Here is a 20005-nt window from a genome sequence, read left to right as displayed (position 1 = left end):
AGCCTCTCTCTCTCTCTCTCTCTCTCTCTCTCTCTCTCTCTCTCTCTTTCAAGGTACCAATTATTTCCAGGCTTTAATTCACAATCTACTGCCGTAATTGTGATATAGATCTTCTGCACTTGGTATACTTGCTATTTTCGGAATGTTTTCAGCAAACAGACAGCTGTAACGGTAGAACAAGGTTTGCGTGATCAGGTCGGGGTATCGGAATTGCAGCGTCTAGTAAATCCCTTTGTGAATGGGTAATTATTCTACGGCATCTAGTCCGCTGGCAACACGCAGTTCTGACATAAATAATCCGCTGTAATTCGGTCGTGCCGCTCTGTTTCCCACAAAATTAGAAGTATTTTTCTCAGGAAATTTTGCTGTTACTTTGTGCCCTAAATGAAACCCTTGCCTGAAGATGGAAGAGCTCGGTGGTTTCAACAAAAGGGCCTGTTAAATTTCAGGCTATATGCTTGGCTAAAGAGCAAAGGCAATGCGCTGCGACTGTTTAGTTATTACAATTGTAAGAAATTCAGTAATGTTGTAACAAGAGTCAATGCTAATAGTTATTGTTGTAACGAGTCAGAATGCCGACCATCAGCGAAGTAGACACATCAATGTACAATTGCAAGGTATATCTAAAACCCCACCTCACCTGCGGAGAAGAAATACCTTGACTTCCACCTTGTATTACTGGTTACATTAATTGAACAGGTGTTCATTTCAGCTTGGCTCTTCCTCATTATTCTGCAGAGACGTTTAAACCTGTTGGTATTCTATCACGAAGTTTTTATCATGTGTATCAAACAATTCCACCAGGTTCAAGGCACCTATCACCTAAGAACGTTCGAACAGTGTAACCGGCAGTAGAAACGGAAGTATGTCTTAACGGCAGATGATTTGGCGTTTCACATATAACTTGAAGTTTAACAGCTGCGTGCAGAACACGCATAAAATTGTACCGCTTTCTATGTTACACGTAAACATTATCACCCATTTTTGTCCTTAGCATTGATCTTCGGTACCACGTAGGTTATTTGGTTGCAGTTGTCCACCCTCAGCTTCAGAGGTAAACTATATTCCTAAACTAACCGCTCGCCTCGCTTGTTTCTTCCACTTCGATCTCTGTTGATGCTAATTACTATCAGCTATGCTAAAACTGATAGAAGCTCTAGGCTCAGTACTATCTGCAAAGCTGCAGGCTGCGCCTGAAGCATCTGAAATTTTACACAGCAAAATTGTTTTGTTAGTCTCAATTGCCTGAAACCAAGCTACTTACTTCTCAGCAATATCCAACAATAATTCTGAAGGCAACAAAAACATAGTTTAACTACTCGATTTCAACCGTTCTCAAGGCGAAGCACATGCTTCCGAGAATATGAGAAAGTGGTTCTGGGACTGGATAGCAGCCAGCAAGGAATATTTTAGGGAATTGGTTTGAGAAATTTATTTCAAAGGCCCAGTGAAATCTTTACAATTTTTCTCCCAGAGTAATTCACGCCGTGTCTACGTGACACAAGTCGCTTGTCTTTCAAAACCGGCGGTTCTGTCCAGTTAAAGCTGCTGACAGGATACGCCCTGAGTCCTCTGCTGAAACTGCTAGCGAATTCACATCATTGATTTTCGCCAATAGCGTGCGCGGGATAACGATCACATGTGTGGACGCCGGAGCGTCCTGCGGTGCAGAACACACTTGCTTCTCTCTATTGTAATCCAGACCTCGAGCAGAACAGACTCTTTTCGGAAGGCAGAGCCTCTAGCTGTGCTTTTCACGCCCGTCCACCAACTTAAGTTAACATGAACCGCTCCCCCTTTCGTTGCCCACTTCAATTAATTCTTCGACCTCCTATTGTTGTTGTTGTGGTCTTCAGTCCTGAGACTGGTTTGATGCAGCTCTCCATGCTGCTCTATCCTGTGCAAGCTTCTTCATCTCCCAGTACCTACTGCAACCTACATCCTTCTGAATCTGCTTAGTGTATTCATCTCTTGGTCTCCCTCTACGATTTTTACCCTCCACGCTGCCCTCCAATGCTAAATTTGTGATCCCTTGATGCCTCAAAACATGGCATACCAACCGATCCCTTCTTCTAGTCAAGTTGTGCCACAAACTTCTCTTCTCCCCAATCCTATTCAATACCTCCTCATTAGTTACGTGATCTATCCACCATATCTTCAGCATTCTTCTGTAGCACCACATTTCGAAAGCTTCTATTCTCTTCTTGTCCAAACTAGTTATCGTCCATGTTTCACTTCCATACATGGCCACACTCCATACAAATACTTTCAGAAACGACTTCCTGACACTTAAATCTATACTCGACGTTAACAAATTTCTCTTCTTCAGAAACGATTTCCTTGCCGTTGCCAGTCTACATTTTATATCCTCTCTACTTCGACCATCATCAGTTATTTTACTCCCTAAATTGCAAAACTCCTTTACTACTTTAAGTGTCTCATTTCCTAATCTAATTCCCTCAGCATCACCCGATTTAATTTGACTACATTCCATTATCCACGTTTTGCTTTTGTTGATGTTCATCTTATATCCTCTTTTCAAGACACTGTCCATTCCGTTCAACTGGTCTTCCAAGTCCTTTGCTGTCTCTGACAGAATTACAATGTCATCGGCAAACCTCAAAGTTTTTACTTCTTCTCCATGAATTTTAATACCTACTCCGAATTTTTCTTTTGTTTCCTTTACTGCTTGCTCAATATACAGATTGAATAACATCGGGGAGAGGCTACAACCCTGTCTCACTCCTTTACCAACCACTGCTTCCCTTTCATGCCCCTCGACTCTTATAACTGCCATCTGCTTTCTGTACAAATTGTAAATAGCCTTTCGCTCCCTGTATTTTACCCCTGCCACCTTCAGAATTTGAAAGAGAGTATTCCAGTTAACATTGTCAAAAGCTTTCTCTAAGTCTACAAATGCTAGAAACGTAGGTTTGCCTTTTCTTAATCTTTCTTCTAAGATAAGTCGTAAGGTTAGACTGACCTTACCTGGTAACTTCCGACCCTTGACGCGCCCCTTGTACACCGTACATTGAAATATATTCTCGTCATTGTACCTAATTTCCTGTTCCGTCATTTAACGGGAGCCCTGGATGCCCACTCTTAATCCTGACGACTCGACCACCTGAACCCTTTCGTCACGAGGCATATGTAACAATCGCCTCCCCCCCTTTCCCAAACCCTGTATACATTTACAATTGGTGTCAGAAGTGCCCGTTTACATTTGGTGACCACAAGTGGGTTCATACACATTTACATTTAGCTATCAACACAACAAATGGATAACTCTCAAGGCACGTCGATGATATCCTTCCTTTCTCTGGTGGTAGGTACTCTTGTACAATACTCTATAAACTCATTCAGAATAGGCCTTGGAAGGCACAACGGTACCGACCGACCACCGTGTCATCCTCAGCTGATAGGCGTCACTGGATGCGGAGGGGTATGTCAGCACACTGCTCTGCCGGCCGTTGTCAGTTTTCGTGACCGGAGCCACTGCTTCTCGATCGAGTATCTCCTCAATTGGCCTCACAAGGGCTGAGTGCACCCTGCTTGTTAACAGCGCTAAGTAGAGTCGGACGGTTACCCACCCAAGTGCTATCTAAGCCCGACAGCGCTTAGCTTCGATGATCTGACGGGAACCGGTGCTACCACTGCAGCAAGGCCTCTGGCACAATACTCTAAAAATACTGAATTATTACACGCAGTACATTTACAGGAACAACGTAAGGCATCGGCAGGCGCTTTGGCTTTTTAATTATGAATCAGCAGTACATTGGTAGTGACTGGTTCAATGTGATGAGTACTTGTGCAGTTTGGTGTTACGAGTGTGTGATCGTTTAAAGTCAACGAAAGCAGAGTCTTAAACCCGTTGGCGGCCAGTAGCCTACCTTCTCGAGTATTACCCGCGGGACAGACAAGCCTGTATGTCCATCCTTGCGATTGATGGTCTGTGGGACTTCGGCCGTTCGCTTACATAGTAAAATGAAACACCTACAGCCGCCGTTTTAATGTTATTTTATTGTATTGCAATGTATTAAATGTCATTAAGTTAATTATACTGTTATATAATTACATTTTATATAGTTATGTATTTAATATATCAAATAATTATAAAATAAAATAATTAAATTATGATGATGCTATCATTACTGTTTGTGCATACAAGCCTGCAGTTTCGTACTGAGTCAGCGAAACTGGTTGTAATATAATAAATAACATCTAAAGGACGGCGGTAGGTGTTTCATTTTTAGACAACCTTGATGTCCCTATCCGATGTACAGATTGTCATCACAAGGGGCTCACGGTCTCACTGCAAAAATCTTCAGTAAGGTATAGAATGTAAACCATGAAAAAGACACACCAATCGACCGTAAGGAAATATGGCGCTTTCATTCTGCTTTGCGGAGGAATCCTTCTGAAGAAAAGTTTTTCAACTATCAGAACTGAAATTTTCGTGTTTTTTTTATCAGATTTCCTGCATGAAAAATACTCACTACATCATTTTAATAAAATTTTTTGGGAGTTTCATTTTGTTAGACAGGTACATTTTCAATTCCTCGCCATATCTCCATGATACGCGAAAATACACTCCTGGAAATGGAAAAAAGAACACATTGACACCGGTGTGTCAGACCCACCATACTTGCTCCGGACACTGCGAGAGGGCTGTACAAGCAATGATCACACGCACGGCACAGCGGACACACCAGGAACCGCGGTGTTGGCCGTCGAATGGCGCTAGCTGCGCAGCATTTGTGCACCGCCGCCGTCAGTGTCAGCCAGTTTGCCGTGGCATACGGAGCTCCATCGCAGTCTTTAACACTGGTAGCATGCCGCGACAGCGTGGACGTGAACCGTATGTGCAGTTGACGGACTTTGAGCGAGGGCGTATAGTGGGCATGCGGGAGGCCGGGTGGACGTACCGCCGAATTGCTCAACACGTGGGGCGTGAGGTCTCCACAGTACATCGATGTTGTCGCCAGTGGTCGGCGGAAGGTGCACTTGCCCGTCGACCTGGGACCGGACCGCAGCGACGCACGGATGCACGCCAAGACCGTAGGATCCTACGCAGTGCCGTAGGGGACCGCACCGCCACTTCCCAGCAAATTAGGGACACTGTTGCTCCTGGGGTATCGGCGAGAACGATTCGCAACCGTCTCCATGAAGCTGGGCTACGTCTTCCGCTCACGCCCCAACATCGTGCAGCCCTCCTCCAGTGGTGTCGCGACAGGCGTGAATGGAGGGACGAATGAAGACGTGTCGTCTTCAGCGATGAGAGTCGCTTCTGCCTTGGTGCTAATGATGGTCGTATGCGTGTTTGGCGCCGTGCAGGTGAGCGCCGCAATCAGGACTGCATACGACCGAGGCACACAGGGCCAATACCCGGCATCATGGTGTGAGGAGCGATCTCCTACACTGGCCATACACCACTGGTGATCGTCGAGGGGACACTGAATAGTGCACGGTACATCCAAACCGTCATCGAACCCATCGTTCTACCATTCCTAGACCGGCAAGGGAACTTGCTGTTCCAACAGGACAATGCACGTCCGCATGCATCCCGTGCCACCCAACGTGCTCTAGAAGGTGTAAGTCAACTACCCTGGCCAGCAAGATCTCCGGATCTGTCCCCCATTGAGCATGTTTGGGACTGGATGAAGCGTCGTCTCACGCGGTCTGCACATCCAGCACGAACGCTGGTCCAACTGAGGCGCCAGGTGGAAATGGCATGGCAAGCCGTTCCACAGGACTACATCCAGCATCTCTACTATCGTCTCCATGGGAGAATAGCAGCCTGCATTGCTGCGAAAGGTGGATATACACTGTACTAGTGCCGACATTGTGCATGCTCTGTTGCCTGTGTCTATGTGCCTGTGGTTCTGTCAGTGTGATCATGTGATGTATCTGACCCGAGGAATGTGTCAATAAAGTTTCCCCTTCCTGGGACAATGAATTCACGGTGTTCTTATTTCAATTTCCAGGAGTGTATAATATACAATCAAAATTCTACAGACGACAGAGGATTTTAAACTGTGTATTTTGTGGTAGTTAGCAAACATTCGGTGTGAGATCTTCAAGGATCAGTGCAGTTGAGGAATCCGTTTATAAAATACATATGTTTCATAACAAAAACTGTCTGCCGGCGTTGTGACCGAGCTGTTCTAGGTGCTTCAGTCTGGAACAGCACGACCGCTACGGTCGCAGGTTCGAATCCTGCCTCGGGCATGGATGTGTGTGATGTCCTTAGGTTAGTTAGGTTTAAGTAGTTCTAGGGGACTGATGACCTCAGATGTTGAGTCCCATAGTGCTCAGAGCAATAAAAAAAACCTCTCTTTCACGTAGATATTGGTGTCGCCACCTTGAAAAACAATAATCTTCTATGATGTATCCACCGGGAAATATAGCTCTATAAAATATTCGTGATTACTTCTCGAGGATGGAGAATTCCTCGCCAAGGAAACTTAAAGATGTGCAATATAACTGCGGTACAGCAGAATGTCCTAGTATCCAGAGAGCCAAGGATTTCTTCACACAGTAAAACTTAACGTGGTGATAGATCATGTGGAAGGAGAGTTACCAATACGCATCTGTCAACTAGCCCATGAAAGCATAGAGCGTACTGGTTGAATAGAAACTAGATACCTACGAAAATAATGTACAAGCGGTGGAAAAAATGGAAACACGAAGAACACAATACTTTATCAAGCCTAATGCGGCGTAGGAAACACGTTGACATTCAAAACAGCCTCCAGTTGTCTCGCAATGGATAAATACGTATTCTGTATCGTTTTCAAGGGAATTTTATACCGTTCTTCCTGAGAAATAGTGATAAGTTAAGGAACGGTGATGGAAGTGGAAGCCATCGTTCATCCTTCTTTGCAAAATAGCCTACAAATCGTCAATAACACTGAGATCTGGCGACAGCGGTGGCCAGGGCAAATGCAACAATTCACACTCGAGCTCACAAAACCGCGAGCTGTGTGAACAGCCACTCTCATCTTGGCATACAGCGTTACCACTAGGTAACAAACATTGGACCGTGGGATGAATCTGATCAGCCAAAATCGTCACATAATCCTTGACAGTAATGCGACTCGCAGAGTAACCTCAGCGCCTATGGAATACCACGATTTCGCTGCCCGTATCACCACCGGATCCCCCACTGTTGTCTCACTCTTCGGATGTACATAAATTCTACCAGAGGTTGGACACTGAGTGAAATAACATTCACCGGACCAAATTACCTTCTTCCATTGCTCCATAATCCAGATTTTAGGGCTTCACGCATTTGCCTCACTGACGAGTGGTTCTGGAATTCCAGCCCTGCAATTTACAGTTTATGAAGCTCTCCCTTATTGTTGTTTTGGTGCTGACGGGGTTGGTGAGTGGGACATTCACTTCTGCAGTGACTTTTGCCGCTGTTGTCCTATTTTTCGTTACAATTCTCTTCGATAATCGTCTGTCACGATCACCCAACACGCATTTTCGCCCTCGTTGTGGCTCAGAGGATAATGTTTTCGCGCTTTCCCTATATGCGGTATAAATTTTCGATACGGTGCCTCTTGATACACCAAACACTTCGGCTGCCTTGGCTACTAAAGTACCTATCATACAAGCACCAACAATTTGGCCACGTTGGAATCCGTTAATGTCCGACAGATGCACTCACAACTACACAGAACGCTGTTCTAACCACGACTGATGTTTGCAACGTACTGAGAACATTGTGCAAGTGTCGTTCGTGGTGAAATACAACAGCGCAACCTGCATCTGAATTTGTGCTCAGGTATGTATTTCTCGTGGTGTTTCCATGTTTTTGCCCATCGCTATATGAAAACAACGGAGTCAAATGATACTGAACCCATAGTTATATTCTGTCAACGGATTATCCATGCTTGCTCTGAGAGTGTCGGTCGACACTTTGACAGTTTCAATGTGTATTAATGTTTGCTATAAAGTGTAAGATGTTCATCTCGATAAAAAGCCAAATGGTTATTTCGTAACATTAGTTTTCTGTCTCGAATCAGATAGTTAAAAATCGTCTACAACTTGTACAATCCTGATCCTAAAATTATGGGACAGGCTCTTAACTATGAAGGCTCATAGGAATAAACCAGTTTGGTTTTTCTGAAGTACAGAAGGCCGAATGGTCTGTATCTAACAGATTTAACGACGATTCTTCTCCCTGTGTGATTTTGGATACCGTAAAACCTGAGCCATTAAGAAACGTGGAGTCTCAATTAGTGACAGCAAAATGCTCTTTTTGCGCCAGTGGAACGGTTTCAAGTTGGACACTATTAGGAAGAGTGCTTTTCCACCTACGTCTCCGCGTAGCTATACAGTGTGGAGAAAAACTGTGTAACGAAATTTTAACCCTGAATAGCTGATGCCAGTGGAACCAAAATTACTAATGTTGTGTAGGTCGGGAACGAAGCATTTTTGAACTACGGATACTTGGTGCCGTAGGCTCCATTTGGCCGTTGGATTGCCCTGTTGCTCGTCGATTGGTGGGCAGCGCTATGATTGTCGGTTCAGACATACAAACGTCCCTCGCCTCGTACTTCCCCAGCGTGATCGCACACGTTTCGAATAGGTCTTGCTGTTTGTCTTCACCTCACGTCAGAGGCATTCATACGTAAGCTTCGCTTCGGATCACACACACGTCACCTGCGATTTAGCCACCTTGGATACATCGCGATCTCCGGCAGGCAAAGCATTCGCGGTCATGCGTTGTCCAGAGCATCCGGCAACAGGGCAATTCTGCGGCCAATTGGAGCGCGTGGCGCCAAGTTTCCGTAGTTTAAAAATGGTGCGTTGTCGACCTACACAACAATAGTAATTTTGGTTCCTACTGGCATCAGCTATCCAGGGTTAAATTTCCGTGACACAATTTTTCTCCACCCTGTATAGTACAACAGTTTCATTGATACGACTTAACGACCCGAATTGGTCATTTCCAAGGCTGTGTTGGTCAGTCAACTATGAATTAAGCCTGCTTCAGAACGTTCACCAATAAATGTAATTATTTCTGAAGTTTATCGTTGAATCTGGCCACTAGCTTTCGGGAGAGAAAATCAGGTCAACATGTATTAGAGATTAGATTCGTCCCAGTCCACTGTTGGCCGCGCCGTCGGTCAAAGTATTCATATGTAGTGTGCACATGGTGGATGCGTTCATCATCTGATCTCGTAGCACACTGTTAAACTCAAGACCGAGTGTAGAAGCTGCACAAAAGAGACTTTTCAGAGTTGAGCTGAATGACTACCAAACCTAAATTTCCTGTCCGAGCTGTGATAAGATTTGGATGGTTACATATTCATCTGTGACTATCGATGTGTGTACCGACGTTTACCGATAATCTCGGATGGTTTTCCACGGGGACTGGAAAAAGAGAGGAAGTCGGCGACAAATATGTTTAATTCATACACGTATACACAATTCATCTTACTATTTTTTGTCACTACTTATTTCAGTGTACCGAACACCCTTCCCTAGTTTGTAGAGAAACATCTAAAGGCATTTGTGTGTACACATTGACAAAGAGCCGTATCATACCACTTGGAGAACTTGGTTTTTATTAGGAAATTGGGGGCAGAAAAGGGGAATTTCTCTTATTCTCTTACGTCAGGCTGCCGTCGAGTGTCATGTTAGTCTACTGGAGTTTTGTACATTCGAACTGTTAAAACGAGGTCCGCGACGTAGCCTGTACGACGTGAAGCTTCACCCTTCCGTAGAGAAGATACTGAGATGGTATTTACCAAGTTCTTGGTGACTGCCTGGCTCACTTGGTAGATGGGTGTCCTGAGCCATGGCAAAGTGCGCAGTGCTGAGTGTGACCTCAGCAACAGGAACGGTTGCTAGTCGACACTGGACACGCAAAGTGCCCATGAAGGTGGCGTGCAACAAACTTAAGATTGGCAGGAGGCGTACCACATGCTTGGATATGCAACTGATTAGCAATTCAGTACAGCCACACAAAAAAGGTAGAGGTAACGCCACCTGCATTCTGTATACGAGGAAAGAACACGAAGCGGGTTTCTCCGTCAGAAATCGCAACTGAATGTCGTTTGTTTGTGATACGATTGTGTTATGCCTCATGTATAAAGGAGAAATGTCTACCAGCACTTCTTGGGCTGAGACAAATGTATCATCATGCAAAGGCACATACAAGCAGATCTGGCCACGCAGTTTCCCGTATGTATGTGTGTGTGTGTGTGTGTGTGTGTGTGTGTGTGTGTGTGTGTGTTTTGGGAACTCTTGAGTTGGCAGTCCCCGTTAGCATCACATACGCCAGCGATGCAAAACCGTCAACGCACCATCGCTGGGATGCGTAAAGGCTTATGAGGATACCGTATCACCTGGAGTGCCAAATGCTTTCCGAGACAGAGTTCAGTTCGCCATTTTCGAGTCGACAATGCGAGATTTTACGAGCTGAGCGCGTGCGTTTCCAAAAATATAGACTTGGAGTCTAGAGTCGAGTATGCAAGCGTGGTGCGAGGGCAACTGTAGAGAATCTTGACTGAAATGAAATTATATTGAATATTGTGATAATTAGAAGCGAGGTAAATATCGACGGGAAGCAGGATGTCCAAGGGTAATATAAAAAATTTATGCATATTTCTTAGAAGTCATAGGAAGAGGAGTTATGAAGATAGTTGCATTAGACTGAAATTACTGAAATTAATAAGTGCACACGGGTGAGAAAGAAAAGTAATTCTCCTAAGTGGGGTTGATTTAAGATTCAGTAATTTGCAGAACTACACTAATCGAAGAAAAAGCGGTGAATATCATGCTGTTGTGCGCCCAAAATACTTTGTCACCATCAACCAGAGTAAAAATAGTTTTGTACAGAAAATAACGAGTGTGAGTGTGGAGTGAAATATTGTTAGGTTGAATTTGTTATCTAATTAACAGTGATTTTATCCCATGACATTATATTATCTATTAAATTGCAGTCAAGACCACCTCTGTAGAGGAATGGTGGCTGTCACCATAGCCCAGTGTGTTCGGTCAGGGCGTCGGCTCCTCTGTAATACAAAAGTGGAGTGAAGGTTTCAAAGACGGAATTTGAGAAGTGTCCTGCGACACCCGCGCGGAACTGCTGAAGCAAAACGACGAAGAAACAGAAAGAAAGAAGATGGAGAAACGGTTAGTGTCGTTGGCTTTGGTGTGGAATGACGCAGGTTTGACTCGCGATACCTACCTAGATTTTTTCTGATATAGGGAGATCTGGAAAGGGAGCCACTCAGCCTCTTGAGGCTAAATGAGGAGATGCACGATTTAAAAAGCAGCAGCGCAATCACGATTCACCTACGGGCAACAAAAGCTCGAGGGATTGGCGGCATGCTGATCAGATGTCCCACGATCATAGATCGCTTCTCGTACTGCCTTATCGGCACCAGTCTGAGCAGGCCTAAAGCCTAATACCACTGAGTGTTGTTGTTGCTGTCAAATTACTATAAACAGTGCTTCAAAAGATATTAAAGATCGTAACTGGGAAATGGGATTGCGATAGGCACACATCCCCAGTTCTGAAAATTCACTTGTTCACCTGCTTGTAACTAGTTCGTCCTCAGTTCAGTAATTTCCGATGTTTCAATTAAATTTCCGACTGCCAAAGTATGCCTTCTACATATAGCGAGAGCTGGAGAAGTATTGTAGGGTGGAGAGAGGAATGGGTTGAAAACTCTTACCTGTGTCCCTAGCGTTGCCAGGTGTCCCGAATCCGCAGGATGCTCCGACTTTAGGGATGTCATCATCCATTCCGTATAGGCGTTATGTGGGGCCCCAAATGTGTTGACTATTGCGCACTGCTAAAAATTCAGAAATGCGCATTTACTTCAAAAGTGGTGGGGCATAGAAAAGATCCCAGTTGGGTTTGTGGACGTGTTGATGGTGGTAACCCAGATACAGTACAGTGTTCGATGTTCTCCCTCATGGTGCACGATCAACTCTGAAGTGTATTGTGCTACTTTCAGGAAACTGAAAAAACGACTTTGTGTGTGTGTCGCCACAAAAAATGCAAACGATTTTGTCCTCCATGACAACGGAAGTCTGTACTGCCAAGAGGAGCTCACAAAACTTCATTGGACTGTTCTTCCTCTACCCAGCTACAGTCCGGATCTGGCACCTTCCGACTTCCATCTGTTTGGCCCTATGAAGGAGGCACTCCGCGGGAAGCAGTACGTGGATGATGGAAATATTATTGATGCAGTAAGACGGTGGTTCCGTTGTTGACCCGTAAAGTGGTACTATGTGGGCATACAGGCCCTCCGCGTAAGGTGGAGTGAGGTTGTCGCCTTGCACATTGTAGCCAAGACAGTGGGGAATAATATGGTGTAGTGGAATCTGAATAAAACCAACCTGCTTTCAGAAAAAAAAGTGTTGCATTACGTATTGAATCCTCCTCGTACTTTCACTCCGTGGCGGTGAGCACCCCTCGCGTTCACCCACTTGTTCGTTTCGTGCTTTCGTTTTAGAAACAAAACGTTTGAGGCACGTGCACGACTGCTGTTTGCCAGGTCTTTGGCTTTTTACAGGACTGTTCGATATTTCAGCCACGTGTTCGGTGTTTAGTGCCGAAGTATATGTGGTCCGGTATTTTTAGAATTCCATTCGCATCACTAATTTATTTATTGATTGGCGAAATCAAAACATAAAAATTTGGTGAGCTGTTGCCAGCCGACGCGTGCTGCGTTCGTGACCTTCAACGATCTCCGTCCGTCTCTTTCTTTCTCTGCATTCAGCTGTCACCGCCCGAGCCCGCCATTCTCCAGCGCGCACCCGTTAGTCAGTGGAATCTCAGAGTGGAACACTTGCGTTTTGACTTTACTGTGTATCGTATCTCGTATGCCTATCTAACCTATAAAAAACGATAAACATCACAGGTGGGGGGGGGGGGGGTATTGTAGAAGACATTGATAATGATAGCTTATGCGAAGAGAACCGTATGCTAAGTAAAATTTTGGAACAATAACAAAGTCAAACTTCTTCACCCACAAACTCGTTTTCGCGGACGTAGTTTTAAACGGAGAAGAAACACCCAACATAAAAAAGTCAAAATGATAAAGGCAGTTCAATGCAGCAATGCCTATGTGGAAAAGAGTCTTCAGTCACTTGATCAATTATGGCCTGACGCTAGAAGCAAATTGAGTTTCGATACGATAAAAGCAGGCATATGTATTCGTTGCAGTCTGAAGTTTTCAACATGCAACAATTTTTACCAAAAAAGTTGAAGGCAATAAAAAGTTGTTGAAAGCCGTAACTAGGAACAATGAATATAATTTTTAATGTTTCCCAAGTGTTTTGCTATGTTCATCGTCAGCCCTTAGCTCAGAAAATGCTTCCGCCAGGCAGCGTTCGGTGATTTTGTCAAATTAATCTGGCAACTCAACTGGTAAGTGATTTACAGAATATTTCCGTCTTTCGAAACGCAGCGAATACAAAGAATTTGAATGAAGCTAAATTATAATTACATATTTTATGTAACTACACTAACAAGCCTAAATGGAAATTTGAGGTAAGTTTCTATGGGACGAAATTGCTGAGGTCATCGGTCCCTAGGATTACACACTACTTAATCTAACTTAAACTAACTTACGCTAAGGACAACACACGCACACCCATGCCCGAGGGAGGACTCGAACCTTCGTTAGGGGAGCCGCTCGAACTGTGGCAACGCGCCTCCGACGGCGCGGCTACCCCGCGCCTAGCAAACCTAAACACCGACTCACACTATATTTTAAACAGTCGTTAGAAAAGCTTACAATTCTTTACTGTGCGTGTGTTTTTTTTATTTCGCTCTTTTTCGTGTTAGGCAAGCTTATGGGTCGTATATGTCAGGGAGATTAGTGAAAACTCCACTTTTATTTCCTGCAAAATATTTTTCATTACCCACCTAAAGTTGATATTTTTATGAAAATAACAGCATTTTTTAGTACAATTGTACCAGTGTACCAATTTTGTTCACAATATCTATAGACAAGTTTAATTTAAAGTCCCTGGCCGCGCTTTTCTGTCTGATCTTTAGGCTAATCTAAAGTACTATTGCAGGGATTTTGATACGGTTTCCACTAGTAGATAGACCCATGCACGAGTAGGATTTGTGTATATAACTTATTACCGCTATGCTAGAAATATCGTCCGGCTGTACATACTTAGCTCATTCCCTGTGAAGCTGGGGCGGGTCGCAAAAATGTATGTGTCTATATTTGCATGTAAGTTCCACATCTCCTCCTAAACCACGGGACTGATTTAAGCCAAACTTGTTACACATATCCCTTGCCATCTGGAAACAATCGCTGTGAGGGTAAGAACCACCCATCCATAAAATGGCTGGGGTTTGGGGAAAAAAGCAGTGTAACTCACGACGCGCGAGCACACATAGTTTATTCATGCAGTACTTGGGAACGAGAGCAGTTAGTGACTCGCAACTAACTTTGTTCATAATTTCAAACCTTTACCAAACTTATCGGAACTGAAAACTCCCTGAAAATATCGAAAGGAAAGAACTTTGTCGTTAACTACTTTTTCGCTGTTCATGCACTAAAACTGGCGCATGGAACATGACGTTATAATTTATTACTTTTTTACTACTAATGGTGTTCGCGACACAATTTGCAGACAGTGTCCACATATACCACTGAATGTACCAGAAAAATTATATCATTGCACGACACATAGTTCAGGAGAGATACAGTCATAAACAATGGGATGCGTGAAAAACTGCCGCATCACGCATGACGTTTAAATTTATTTCTTCTTTAATACAAACTCTGTTGATAACACATTTTGCAGACTGTAACCACATATACCACTGAATGTACAAGGAAAATTAAATCAGTGTACGATACACAGTTCAGGAGATATGACGTCATAAACATTGAGCTGCGTGAAAACGAATGCAGGGCGAAGATCGTTAGAAATACTGGTGCGATATGTGTACAAATACGGGTGAAATATGTTGAATATATGTGAAATGCACGAGTGGGGAGAGGAGAAGATGGGCAGAGACAGGGAGGAGGAAGAGGTAGGTGTATAGAGGAGGGAGGAGGAGATGGAGAGAGAGAATGGGGTGGTGGAGAAGCACAAAGAAATGGAGGAGGAGGAAGAGATGGAATTAGGGGGGGAGGAGATACACAGAGAGGGAAGGAGTAGGAGGATAGAAGGGGGAGGAGCAGATGGAGAGAGGGAGAGGGTAAAAAGAAAAGGTGGAGGAGGAGATGGAGAGTGAGAGGCATAGATGGAGACTGACAGAGAGAAGGGGTGGAAAAGGCGGACAGATGGGATGGTGGAGATTGACAGAGAAGGGGGGTAAGGATAAGATGGTGTGGTGTGGTGTGCATACTGTAAGACCTTCAGTAGACGCACCATCAGATTATTTGATATGTCGCTCTAACGAAGTAGGCGAGTGTCAGCAATATGTCTTGTGGTCTTATCGTGGTGTGTTTATCTTCTGCCGTTAGGTCAGACGATAGAAATGCCACTTGCACGCTTAGAGTAGCAGATTGACAGTGACCAACTTTAAACAGAACTTGATTAATTTTCACACACATTTATTAAAATGATAACAAGCATAAAAATTACTTAACTTGGTTCTGGATGCTATTTACAATTAACAATCTGAAGTTCCTTTGGTATGGGTATGTTAATCTTATTCTCACATATGTCTCTGATACTTGACAAAAGTGTCTGTACATTTATCTTCATGGCTATGTACAGGAATATGATAATCTTATTAGGCGCAGACTGAAACTTGACTTTAGACTGGTACAGACGAATGTATACTTGTACAGACTGGTGCAGACAAATGCAGACTGACTAATAGGAGGCCTGTACACTCGTTATAATACCTCGCGGGTTCATGTATCACTGCGTGAGTGTGATCCGCAAGGAGAAAACGTTCTACGTTAGCAGCAATCTCATTGGCTGCATTACATATTAATACGCGGATCGGCGGAAGCAGAATTTGGTCTGTCTCTATGGCAGCACCATCTCGTAGTGCGGAGACGGACGAGCGCTGCGCCTGCGCTGTTGTGCTTAGCGGGGCGCGCTCTAGTGGGAAAGTTGTGTACGCGCTGACTGCGCGGAACTATGTACACAACAGATGGGAACAGAGAGGGAGCTGGACTCATAGAAGACTGGAATAAATAAATATACCCCGGCAAACCTAGTTACTAAGCTAGTGTATTATAAGAAAATGCTTCCCTAATGACTGAAAACGTACATCCGTCTTTTGTGTTCCGACATTTAGGTCTTTGCCCTGCCGACGTTTTAAACCTGCAATTCTGAAGTTCTTATTTGCTGTTTACTGGATCTGACAGCACTAGTTCTGTCTTAGTTTGCTGCGGTGAAAAATGTAATGTCAGCTGGAAGTACACATATGCCAATGGTCGAGGAGAACTAAATCTGTAGTGATAGCAAGGATCTACAAGGAGTGGTATCAGCTCGCAACGTCCCAGGTGTACCTGTTTGGCTAAGAGTTGTTGTAGAGTGACTCACCTAAGGGCGCGAGTAGGAGTAGGCTGAAGTGCGATGCGGCGAGCGACAGCAGCAAGGTCACAGCCTGGCGACACCACGTGACCACTCGGTCCACGCGCATGCCCATCCCTCTGTTTCCATAGTCACTGTTAGAGCGCCGGCGAGACCATCACCTGCAACACAGAACACCAGGCTGGCGTCAGCAAACGCGCGCGTCAGCGACGAAGTGGTTGCTGCTGCTGCGTTTATACCATGTATGTTATCACTATCGTTAGCTATTTTTTTTACAGAAACAGCATCAAAACGTGCAAAATTTTCCAAATTCATTATAAAAAGAACACAAATTTTAAAAAGCATCAAAACGACTATAAAAATGATAAGACTGTAAAAACCGAAATAATTTTGGAATATGACATAGATGAGTCATCCAGACTATACAGGGTGAACCAGGAGGAGCTGTCGATATTCCGGAATATGACAGAATCGTTCTCCATCTGGGGATGTTCGCCGCCAAGTTCAAGTCTTATTTCAGTCGACGCCACATTGGGCGACTTGCGCGCCGTTGATGAGGATGAAGTGACGAGGAGGACAACACAACACCCAGTCCACGAACAGAGAAAATCTCCAACCCGGCCGGGAATCGAACCCGGGCCCGCTTGCATGGGAGGCGAGCACGTTACCACCCAGCTAAGCAGGCAGACTGAAACAAAGAAAATTAATACGGACATATGCCTACCCCAAATAGTATCTGACCCGGAACACCTACATTTGCTTTTGGGCTTTGGCGTGCGCACGTGTCTTACCCACCCAACCTCTTTGACGTTTTATACTAACCCAACCTACCTCGTTGCTGTCAACCTCTTTGCTCGGATGTCTTTTTGCCATTAAAGTAACTCTCTGAATGCGCAGTTGTCCATGGTGCGTTGTGAGTGAAGCAGAGCGAAGGACTTACAATGTATCAGAGCTGCATCGGTTAATTGTGTTTGTACACACGCTGGCTGAAATGCCAAACATCTACACATGAACAATATGCAGATATAGTGTAACTTTATGGTTCCTGCGATGGTAGCGTTATTGTTGCTGTTGAAGAATACCGTCAGCGCTTTCCGACACGTCGAATTCCTGATTGTAGATTGGTTACCGCAGATTTCAGCACATTGCGTGAAACGGGTATTCTTCCACGTGTAAGTGCCACAGGAACATGTGTATGGCGATCATTACACGAGGAAAGCGTCTGTCTATTTCACATACAGCGTGTCCACAATCTTTACATCGGCGGCAATGCCCACTTTGTCACTGGTTAAACGATAGTCCTAATTTGTTTCCATTAATGTTATTAACTGATGACGCCACATTTAGACAGAATGAAATCAAAAACACACGTAATAATCGTCGACGGCCGAAGGAAATATACATGCTACAGTGGAAACCAATTTCCAGATTTGTTTTTCGATCAATATTTGGTTTGGAATTATCGATAACGTGTTGATAAATTGAGTCATTTTAGAAGAGCTAGTAACGGGACAAAATTACTTGCATTTTTTTGGAAAATTACGAGGGTTGAATGAAAAGTAATGCCTCCTCCATCGTTAATTTGGTTTGAATGGGAATATTTTAATAAATTAAACGCAGAAATAATCCTTAGAATGTGATCTTTAGTTACCAATATTCACTTTTCCACATAATCACCAGCCAACTGAATACATCTCTGCCAACGATGAACAAGATTTCTGAAGCCGTCAGGGAAGAAGTCGACAATCTGTTTCCGCAACCACAGTCTCACAGTTCTCTCTCAACGTCTTCATCAGAAGCATAATGATGTCCCCGCAGATCGTCGTTCGTTATTGGGAACAAATGGAAGTCAGACGGTGCTAAATCTGGACTGTATGGAGGATGCCGCACGGTGGTGTGATTCAGTCTCTGAAGTTCTGCTGTGGTGGCACGTGAAGTGTGTGGTTTGGCATTGTCATGCTGCAGGAAGAAATTTCCCTTATTCTTTTAGTACCCTTGATAGCCGTCGTTTCAGAATTCGCAGCGTTGTGAGGTAACGCTCTGTGACCATGATTTTTCCAACTGAGGGTTGCGTCTTGAATTTTTTTTCTGGGGCGAGTCTTTGTGTCGATATTTCATAGGCTGACGCTTCGTCTCCGTGTTGTAATGGTGTACCCACGATTCGTCTCCTGTCACAACTGAATGGAGAAAGGCGTCACCTTCATTCTCGTAACGCGAGAGGAGTTCCTCGCAAATTTAAAGTCTTTGCGCTTTCATTTCAGGAGTCAGCATCCGGGGTACCCATCGTGCACAGATCTTCCGATAGCCAATCAAAGCAATAAAATGACACACACGTTCTTGTGAAACGCCGATTGTGCTTGCAATTTCTCTCTGAGTGATACGACGATCGTCCTGAATCAGCCTGTCAACATTTTGCTTGTGAAACTCGGTGGTTGCTGTCACAGGGCGTCCAGTTCTTTATCTGTCACGCAAGTCAGATGTTCCCGCCTCAACATCTTTAAACTTACTCGCTCAACGACGCACAGTACTGACATCAACACTATCACCAAAACTGCTTTCATTCTCTGATGAAGTTCCTTTGGGGTGACACCTTGGAGAATCCTGGAGATACTAGAAGGTATCAGATAGATTATATAATGAAAAGACAAAGATTTAGGAATCAGGTTTTAAATTGTAAGAGATTTCCAGGGGCAGATGTGGACTCTACCCACAATCTATTGGTTATGAACTGTAGATTAAAACTGAAGAAACTGCAAAAACGTGGGAATTTAAGGAGATGGGACCTGGATAAACTGACTAAACCAGAGGTTGTACAGAGTTTCAGGGAGAGAATAACGGAACAATTGACAGGAATGGGGGAAAGAAATACAGTAGAAAAAGAATGGGTAGCTCTGAGGGATGAAGTAGTGAAGGAAGCAGAGGATCAAGTAGGTAAAAAGACGAGGGCTAGTAGAAATCCTTGCCTAACAGAAAAATATTGAATTTAATTGATGAAAGGAGATAAATAAAAATGCAGTAAATGAAGCAGGCAAAAAGGAATACAAACGTCTCAAAAATGAGATGGACAGGAAGTGCAAAATGGCTAAGGAGGGATGGCTAGAGGACAAATGTAAGGATGTAGAGGCTTATCTCACTAAAGGCAAGATAGATACTGCCTACAGGAAAATTAAAGAGACCTTTGGAGAAAAGAGAGCCACTTGTATGAATATGAAGGGCTTTGATGGAAACCCAGTTCTAAGCAGAAGGGAAAGCAGAAAGGTGGAAGGTGGAAGGAGTATATAGAGGGTCTATACAAGGCCAATGTACTTGAGGACAATATTATGAAAATGGAAGAGGATGTAGACGAAGATGAAATGGGATACGATACTGCATGAAGAGTTTGATAGAGCACTGAAAGACCTGAGTCGAAAGAAGGCCCCGGGAGTAGACAACATTCCATTAGAACTACTGACGACCTTGGGAGAGCCAGTCCTGACAAAACTCTACCATCTCGTGAGCAAGATGTATGAGA

The 20005-nt window shown here is 44.1% G+C and overlaps 1 protein-coding gene across 1 annotated transcript in view; it reads right to left on the bottom strand.

Annotated features, from left to right (window-relative positions):
- LOC124802602 (protein turtle-like) overlaps nucleotides 1-20005 on the bottom strand; it is an 888421-nt gene that overhangs the window by 269603 nt on the left and 598813 nt on the right. The window contains exon 4 of the mRNA XM_047263481.1: nucleotides 16504-16655. Within this exon, the coding sequence (XP_047119437.1) occupies nucleotides 16504-16609 (106 nt within the window). The 5' untranslated portion in view covers nucleotides 16610-16655. The remainder of the gene's footprint in view (nucleotides 1-16503; nucleotides 16656-20005) is intronic.

This window comes from Schistocerca piceifrons, chromosome 6, assembly GCF_021461385.2.
Source record: "Schistocerca piceifrons isolate TAMUIC-IGC-003096 chromosome 6, iqSchPice1.1, whole genome shotgun sequence".
Classification (NCBI taxonomy): Eukaryota; Metazoa; Arthropoda; class Insecta; order Orthoptera; family Acrididae; genus Schistocerca; species Schistocerca piceifrons.
Note: the sequence above shows the minus strand (reverse complement) of the source record. Positions and strands in the feature narration are given on the sequence as shown.